Consider the following 8947-nt stretch of genomic DNA (forward strand, 5'->3'; position numbering starts at 1 on the left):
AGGTCGTCAACGCCGGCATATTTTTCCTGCATAGCGATGAAAACAAAGGCATACATTTGACGCGTCCATTAAATGACAACCTGTGTTTTTCTTTGGCTTTAAAAAAACAAGACAAAAATATTTACACCAAAAGAATCAGTAGCCAGGGCAAAAACCGCAAGAGAAGTAGAATACAGTATACAGTGAGTACACAGAATGTGCCGTATTTGTTTACTAACTTTTTATTGGTTTACTGAGGTTAACATCTCGTTACACTAAACTATGCTAATGTCATGAACAAAAAGTTCCACAAGGGTATTTATCCTAAGGCAGGTTTTTGTATGGTAACATGAGATGAAGTGTTCTATACGTGTGGATTCTACACATTTCTATACAGGCTTGATGTATTACACGTGTGCTCCTCATTGTTTCATTCAGCTGACAGTGTGTTTTTCAACACGAGCACGCTTCATGACAAGGATTTTTTTTAGGGGTTTGTTTTGTTTGCAGAAAAAAGCTCTTTTGTCATTTTTGTGGCACCCGCTACACACTTCTGCCGCGTGTCACGTTACGCACAAAGGTCGTGCGTTTAAGTTTAAAGGTTCTGGATGTTGTCAGGATAAAATTACACTCATGCTTTGTATGCATTAGAGTACATGTATCTATTAAATTATTTGCATTATTACACCTTACCGTGCCATATTATTATTAAGGCCTCTAAAAACCATTCAAACTTTATGAAAAGGATGCAACGGGTCTACTGGTCATTTTATACTTTGTAAATGTGTTAGTTACATGTGATAGATCGGCTTTTTATGGAAGTTTTTTTTTTTTTTAATAATAATTTGTTCACCACTATTTTCCACGATGAATATCAAATTCTTTTTTTTTTTTGTGTGTGTTAAAATATAAAATACTACATCACACTGATATGATAACAAAAATATATTGCGTCATACATTAATTAAGTCACGGAACATAGTGTAAGCACAAATTTTAGAATACAGCTATTGTTCAAAATGGAGAATAATTGCAATAGCCTACCTATGTTGTACATATTTTCTGCCAGGCACACTTTATGAGCTTTAGTGGTCCACATGAATGGATGTGGCGGGCTGGATCTGTCCCCTCGGCCTTGAGTTTGAGACCGATGATTTCTGTGGCGTTTTTGTGCTTTCTTTTATCTTTTTATTCTGGTGCTATTCAAATAAACTTGCCTTAAAAAAAATAAACCCTAGAGCATGCTTTTAGCTACCATATGTGTTTTGGGAATTATGCCATAGAATTGGTAAAAATTCCACAGCACACAATGCCCGCTGTTCTCGATGTGGTACACGCGTAGCATTGCGTCAATTTTCCTGCTCCCTTTTGTTGTTGTTTTTGTTTTGTTCCCGAGACAATCAACAATACGCTCCGACATGAGCCGGATCTGCCGAGAGCCAGCCAGGCATGGCTGTCATAGCTCGCCTTGAGGACGGAGTAGGGGGCGGTGTCTGAGTTCGGCCGCTCAGCCAATCGGAAGCGGTTAGTGGCCGCTGTCAATCAAAACATTGGTGACGCTTATATTTACATGGAGACAGCGTCCACCAATGAGGAGTCGGCAAGGGAAAAGATTAGGCGCGCGCTGGCCAATGGCGTGGCGAGACCCAGAGTTTTAGGGGAGTGCATAATAATCAACATATTAGCAAAGGTGCTTTTTAGATATCGATCCCCTTTTGCGCGCCAGTTGGAATAATCCCACCGTGTGGACATTTGAAAGGCTTGACCTAATAGTTTCGCGTCGTTTTTGGTGCTTTTCCGTTGAGAAGCAACATGCCGAAGAGGAAGGTGAGTGACGCCGCTGCTCCTGACGTCTAGTCCGCTAAACAATTTTCGCTGTAGAATAGTTAGCGCGCGTCCGGACATATTGAGTGCAAGTTTGAAGACGTGTTTTTTCCTCCGTTATTTCGTTTTTGTTTTTTTTAACCCTCCACTTCCTTGTTTTCCGTGTACAATGTCACGAGGACGCGCCGAGTGGATAAATGGCTCCAATGTGATAACGAAGACGTACACGCTGATGGATGCCACGTTACTCAAAATTCCAAATAAATGTACTAAGAACGTTCAGGACTCTTTTGGCCAGATTTGGACATGTTCGTCGTGTACCACCCGGATGCTACCATTGTGCTTATCTGTGTGTGAGTGAGGGGGGTCTTTGGGCCCATCCAAAACCAACACTGTGGATTCTACTCCTCCTCCGTCTCTGTTTGTTGCGCATGCGCTTAGAGCAGCCCGCCTTTGTAATTCGGTGCTCCTCTTGGGCTAGGCAGCTCATATCTGGTCATCTAAACAGGATGATTCCATAGGATGAGACTTACCAGGGATCACAATGCATAATACATATTAACCCCCTTCGACAAAAGGCCTTTAAATGCTTTTTTTTTTTTAATGAGAAAAAACATTTATTGATAACATGATGGGGCTTTGTGGAAGCATGTTGTTTTACATAGCTACGGATGGTTAAAGGCTGCAAGTTGGAGGGGCTGAGGGGGCGGCATCCACCTCAGGTGCCTGTAAAGGTCTGTGACCTTAGAAGCTCTGACTCCAGCTCTGGCCATGTACCACATAGCTAGCTTGGTGTGCGCATCTTCACCATGCTCCTTGCACGTGTTTTCATTTTGTATCTGACTATACTATACCATCCAATAAATGGCTGGAACTGCATTGGCGATTCCCGCTCTTCTATTTTTCCACTTGACCGAAGCAGATCTGAAGCTTGTTTGTAATTAAAATTTTAGCTCACAACACAAAGTAGAAAAATAAATCAATCTACCAAGTGGTGGCTAATAATTTGGAAAACTGGTAAGTTTGGGCGCAAGTTAGCAGTGGTAAATTACCCCTGGGGAAAAAACCAAACAACTTAATGTTCTAACTCGATGCGCTCTCTGTGCTCTCTCTAACAGTCTCACGAGGGTCCCGAGGGCAAGGACAGCTCCAAGGTCACCAAACAAGAGGTAAACATGAGTGTGCATCTTTTGTACGCGTGCGTGTGTGCTTTTTGTTTGATTTTTTCTCTCATCATGAGAAGCAGTCACGAAGCGAGCGGATCAGGTAAAGAAACAGGCTGCAGAAGTACAACTGATGTCTTTCTCTCCCTCTCTCTTTCTGTCACTGTCTCTCGCTCTCTTAATGATCATCTTAGCCCACCAGGAAGTCCGAGAGATTGTCAGCGGTAAGTTTGGTCCTCTCCTCCTTCTCGCTGTCTTCACCACTATTCTTCTTCGGTGTCTTGCACGTGTTTGTGTTGTTCATTTGTCTTTTCTGTGTTTGTCTTTTGTGCAGTGTGGTGCAGTAGAAATGACTAAATCATAAATCAATGGGTCAACCTAAAACTAAATACTTTTAAATTTGTTGGAACTGATACAAACAGGCTAAAAATGTTCAGATATACACTGTGTATTTTTTAAATTATTTACAAAAGCTGCTTCACCACACAACCTGTTTTTTTTCCATGTTTGTACTTTATACATACTGCACGGTGTATTTATGTGTTCATTTTGGTGTGCATGTAAATGGTTTCACTCTTGTAGCCCTTGTACCGTTTTCACCCTTATGTCAACCGAGAGCATCCAGCCATGAATGTGTTACGGGTCCCTAATTGTGAAACAATATCAAATGTGCAAGTTTTAATTATCATCTTATTCAAAGTGGTCGTCGTGAATTTGTGGATTCTAGTAGGCATGTCGAGCATGAGTACAATAGACAAACAAAATCTCAAAACAAGACAATTTGGTGGTTTACAGTTCTTCAAAGATGAACTCATCCTAGAAGTTTTGTCCCTTTGCTACCAAATTAAAAACATGTTTACTAGACCAATGGCCAGAATTTTGAGTTTTCATTTTTGCTCATGGGCAAAGTATTGTGGTAAAGGTTGATGACACCTAAAACACAAAATTCTTACTAAGTTGAGTATGAAAATTCAGCCGCCATAGCCAGCTCAACTAAGCAACATGAAATGTAGTAGTTTCTCCCCGTTGTTCAAAATAGTTCCTTAGTCACAAGATGGCGCCAACTCATTGTTTTGGCCTGACCACAAAAGCAGTAAAAAATAAGTTTTTCAGCAAATAACGGAGAATATGTTCCCACCCAAAAAAAATCCACAAATTGGCGAATTTGCCAAGATCAACTTTACTGGACAGATATTGAGTGAGTGTGTGGAACATGGTAGCGAGGTCACAAAATTATATAATCAACTCCACTGAGTTGTACGTAAATGTACAAAGGGAAAGTCTCGAAAACAAATGACATCAACAACTGTCTAACAAGCCGATTCAGACTAACAAGGTTGTGTTGGTCCTGCAGAAGCCTGCGCTGCCAAAGGCCGAGGCCAAAGCCAAGAAGGTCGTTGTCAAGGTAAACAAAGCACATACACACCTAAAAAAATATATAAAAATTTAAATGACAAACTATCTCAACGAGCATCTCCAAATGTGACCTACCACCCACACTATCCATCAAATGAACAACGAATGCATCACTAATATTGATCTTTGAATGACTTCTTCTGCAGAAGGTGGCCGATGAAAAGGGGGCCAAGGCACGAAAAGGCACCACCAAAGGGAAGAAGGAAGATGGCCCTGCCCAGAACGGTGACGCCAAGACTAACGAGGTTTGAGAACAGGCAAAACATTATTTTTTTTTTAAACATACCCAAAAACAGAGCATTTCATAACAATTGTCCATTTGTGTTTCAACACATACACATTTGCGTACACACGCAGATCTTTGTATGTCGTCCATCTGTTAGTGTGTCTTCCATCAGAAACTCAGTTCCCTCCACCATGTCAGTGCGAGGGCAGAGCGAGACAGTCAGAGTGAAGGGTATGCAAGAGTGTCACACTAATCCACATTTGCGTGTGCCTTACTAACTCATCGCCTCATCTTTGGCGTAAAAAGCCTTTTCAACCTGCACTTAGTGCAGCATAGCGCCGCGTCAACCAACCCATTCATTGTGTTTGGACTGTTGCGGTGCAAATGGTGCAGCGTTGTTGCTGCGATTTTGGCGGAATTGTACTGTTGGTTCATAATGATTCTGTGTATGACTTTTTATTTGTGGAAATGGTAAGTCAATATTAAGATAATTATTATTACTGTACTACTATATTTACTGTATGCCCAAACCAGCAAAAAAAAGTCGACTTCCCGTTCAGTAGTTTGGCAACCAGTGCCAAATATGGGCACACTTGCACTGTGCCGCCGTTGTCCCTGCGCTGTCCGGCGTCTTATCTTATGCGGGGCGAAATTCCAAATCCTGCGATTTAAGAGGTTGGACTGTTGCTTGTATTTCTTATCTTAATTGTTTGCAGTGTGTTAAGAGTGAATCTTTAACTTAAAAGTCTTTCAAATAAAAAATCTTGCCGTTTTTTTCTGCCCTGCAGGCAACTGAGGAGGCTGAGGAGGCCACCGAGGACAAGGCGTAAAAACCACGGGCGCCACTTTTTCCTATCGACAAATTTTTTGTAACATGCAGAATTTTTGTAGACTTGTGATAGATGCTAGAGACGAACGACCAGCGTTCCCTAAAATCCTCATTTTATGTCCACACTCCTCCTGACTTCCTAACACTACCTTCACAAATCAAAACGGGGTGTTTTGTTATTTTTACTTCTTCTAATGATTAGACGGCTGCTTTTGTTCTTCAACCAGATCTCCACGGTAGTCATATTATTTTAGTAATAGTTGTCGTATTTTTAGAGAAAGCACTCGCCATGGAGACAACCTGCAGCATTTTTACAGCTCTTCCTTTTCAGAATGGCCCACAGCTTTTTTTTTCTTTTTTTTTGTATGTGTGTGCTGGACGCAATGGTGGAACTCTTGTGTTTGAACCTTTTTCTTTCTCCTATACTCAACCCCCTGCCCGCCCAATCCACACCCACCCTGGTTCCCTTGTTCTACAGCAGAGTGATATAGCAATAAGCAGCAGTGCTTGTGTTCTGGAGGCGCCTCAATTGGCTTCATTCTGTTGGGAGAGTATTTTCAAATAAAAAGAAAACGTTGGCTACTTTGTGGGTTTTTTCCCCCCCTGCAAGACTCAAGTTTATTAGGCTACAACGTTGACACCTGAGACGCCACCGTCCCATCCATCGTATGCAACAGCGTTTTCGAGCAGGGGGCCCCCTGCACAGCTTGGTGTGTGTACGTGTAGTTGTACATCGTTTTGTGTGTGAGGCCAAATACAAAAAAGTGCTGCGTCAGGAAGTGAAAGGTCAGCAATCGGTGGAGCTCCAGTCCGCTGTTGTCATTCACAGACATGGGCACGGTATGTAGACCACCGGTTGGCTTACTTTTTTGAATGACCAAAGTTCAGTGGTGGGAACTTGGGAGTAACAAAGCAGAAATACTTAAATTCTGGACTGGACTGTAGATGTATTCAGGTATATGTATTGACTTTACTCCCTACATTCAAAGCAGATATCAGTATTCAAAAAAGGAACTAGAGCGGGGTAATGTCAACATTACTCCCCCCCCCCCCTCCTCTTTATAAAAGGGGATGGTAACTATGACACAGGTAAATGTTTTTGCCACGGTGCAATTCATCTTTATGAGTACTGTATAAAATGAATTTGTCATCATGGATTCCTAAATAGCTGTCATGTTAAGAGAAAGATGCATGTAATGTCACCGTCAACACAAAAGTGAGCAGAAGAGAGGGAGAGACTGCCTCCCTGTGGCTACAGGGGTCACCAACTGTCAGCAATGCATATCACAAGTTTTATTCATTTAGGATCATGTCACACAAACCTATGTGGTCGTCCATGGCAGTTTGATTCTAAAACAGACATATAGACCAAGTAATTTGTATGTATTAGGGGAGTTTTTTTTTTTTAAAGGTGCAATTGTTTAAAATCTAGCTCATGTTAATTTGATTATAATTGACTAAATATTTAACAAAATACAACAAATATTATTTTTTTGTTTTACTGTACTATTTACCATTTTATTTACTTTTTTTTTTTTTTTAATGTAAATGTAAAAAAAATCAAATCATTGAGGGACAGCTACGGTGAAAATGACAAATCAGTGAGGTCCAAGAAGCCTCAACAAAACAGACAATAATGACGTCACTGACACAAAAATCTGAATTGCAAGCGACTAGTGATGTAACTGAACAGTTGAGCGTAATCGGAGCCAAAAAGTAAATATACCGCTAAAAGCCTGAAGCATGTGTGCTAACACTTCAGTTCCGATTGAAGAACAGCATAATGGCTGGGTGACAAACAGTTGCGTCAGACAAGAATCTTTGACCTATGGACAAAAAGTTCAATCTTGGTTTCATCAGACCACACATTTTGGTGAATTCTGAACACAGCCCCAGTTGCAAGAAGTTGTACAAGGTTATAGGTCACATTAATGGTTGAAGAAGTTTTGAAATGATTTATCTTTGTCTTATATTTTAATAACAAAATACGGCATTTCAACAGGGGTGTGTAGACTTTTTATTTTCCCTGTACTTAATGTCATGCAACTTTTAAATGACATTCTGTCAAGGCAATGTTACAAGAGTGTACTTTTTTTTTGGGGCCAATTTGCTAAAAACAGACAAATATATTTTATGCTTCGATATTTCACATTTCCCTCCATATGGGTCATTTAAAGAACATGTTATGAAAGGATATGCAAACAGATGCAGAGGGTACAAAATACTGGAGACACACCAAAACAGTGTTTTTACCTTAACACTTCTGAAATTATGGTGTTTTTTTTTGTCTAATGTGTTATATCGGCAAATGAAACAACAATCACTACATTTGAGGCCCGATTTACATTTGAGCTTCTGTTATTTACACTTTTTAGTTTATTTTCCTTTCAACATTTAACTGCATATCATCAATCATGTTTTTCTTTTTTTATTATTGCTCTAAAAAAATATTTCTTGGATAGCTAATTCATTCATTCTATGATCTTAATTTCTTAGGTTTCTGCATGACTGATTGATCGTTTTCACTGTAGCTGTCTGTCAACTAAACATTTTCATATTGGTGCTTTGTTTTATTTGGAAATTGGTATTATTACACACAGTGTGCAGTCATCCATCACTGGAAATTAATTCAGATGGGTGTGTCACTTCATTTCTTTTCACATAAATAAATGTAACTCTTGTACATTTTTGGTAGTGTGCACACTCACCACTTGACTCTGCGGTGACACTTACCGTCCTTACATGTAATATAGGACACATAATATTGCTATTACAGGAATGCAACTCACTCTACGACGACTTGGCGGAAAGGTCTTGGCCTTAGCGCGAAGATCTTACAGGGTTGAGACCTGCAACACATAGAACACTTTATAAGGACGAATCATGGGGGAATGCTGAAGGATGTCACTTTCCTTAAGACGGTTGATGGATAATGTGCTCTTGAGCAAGGCTGTATATCATTCGCTGAATCCAAGTGTGATTATGTAAACTGAAAGGGAAAAAGTAATCTTGGTGTAAACCCAAAGCTTGTAGTAGGTATGTGCAAATGTAGATGATTCTTATGTTGTCCACCAAATGTTAATTTGTGTTTTCGAGTCACTTCATGAATTGAAGTTTAAAATAAACCCAGGAGTAATTTGTTACTCCAATATAACTATTCTGTTCCACTAACTCACGAGATTTTTTTTCATGAGGCTGCGTTGTTGCCCCCCTCTGCCGCTAACAACAACCCTTCCCCCATTTTAGTGTCAGGCGACGTTAAGGAAATGGACTTCTTCCTCGCCGAGTAAGCTCCCGGGGAGGGCGAGTGTGTTATCGGGACATCTTGCTCGAGTAACCCCAAAACGAAAAGAAAACACTTGGCAAGCATACGTCGGTGCCAAGTTGGCTTTTAAGGAGTAGCTAGCTTTCTCGCGCAGATTCGGCAGCCATGTTTTCCGTCTAAAAATGTTTAAAGTGTATCCATCCGCGGCTCGATTAATGATCAGTCGTTACTTATTAACCCATCAA

At 40.4% G+C, this 8947-nt stretch overlaps 1 protein-coding gene across 3 annotated transcripts; it reads left to right on the forward strand.

Moving 5' to 3' along the window:
- Positions 1 to 1568: 1568 nt before the first annotated feature.
- hmgn3 (high mobility group nucleosomal binding domain 3) lies at positions 1569 to 6015 on the forward strand. 3 transcript variants are annotated; one of them, XM_086060561.1, is made up of 7 exons: positions 1583 to 1806; positions 2922 to 2972; positions 3161 to 3190; positions 4321 to 4371; positions 4529 to 4627; positions 4740 to 4839; positions 5397 to 6015. In XM_086060561.1, the coding sequence occupies exons 1-7, from the start codon at positions 1792 to 1794 to the stop codon at positions 5402 to 5404; spliced, it is 354 nt and encodes a 117-aa protein (XP_085916687.1). In that variant the 5' UTR covers positions 1583 to 1791; the 3' UTR covers positions 5405 to 6015. The 3 variants fall into 3 exon arrangements, with proteins under 3 accessions (XP_085916688.1, XP_085916687.1, XP_085916689.1); XM_086060562.1 differs by lacking the exon at positions 3161 to 3190 and having other exon boundaries at positions 1569 to 1806; XM_086060563.1 differs by lacking the exon at positions 4740 to 4839 and having other exon boundaries at positions 1588 to 1806.
- The last annotated feature ends 2932 nt before the right edge of the window (positions 6016 to 8947 follow it).

This window comes from Leptonotus elevatus, chromosome 18 (genome assembly GCF_054856555.1).
Source record: "Leptonotus elevatus isolate MCC_2025b chromosome 18, RoL_Lele_1.0, whole genome shotgun sequence".
In the NCBI taxonomy this organism is placed as follows: domain Eukaryota; kingdom Metazoa; phylum Chordata; class Actinopteri; order Syngnathiformes; family Syngnathidae; genus Leptonotus; species Leptonotus elevatus.

Coding starts and splice junctions, on each gene's coding strand:
- hmgn3 (XM_086060561.1), top strand. Junction 2,973..3,160: donor CCAAGGTCACCAAACAAGAG/GTAAACATGAGT, acceptor TGATCATCTTAG/CCCACCAGGAAGTCCGAGAG. Junction 4,628..4,739: donor GTGACGCCAAGACTAACGAG/GTTTGAGAACAG, acceptor GTACACACGCAG/ATCTTTGTATGTCGTCCATC.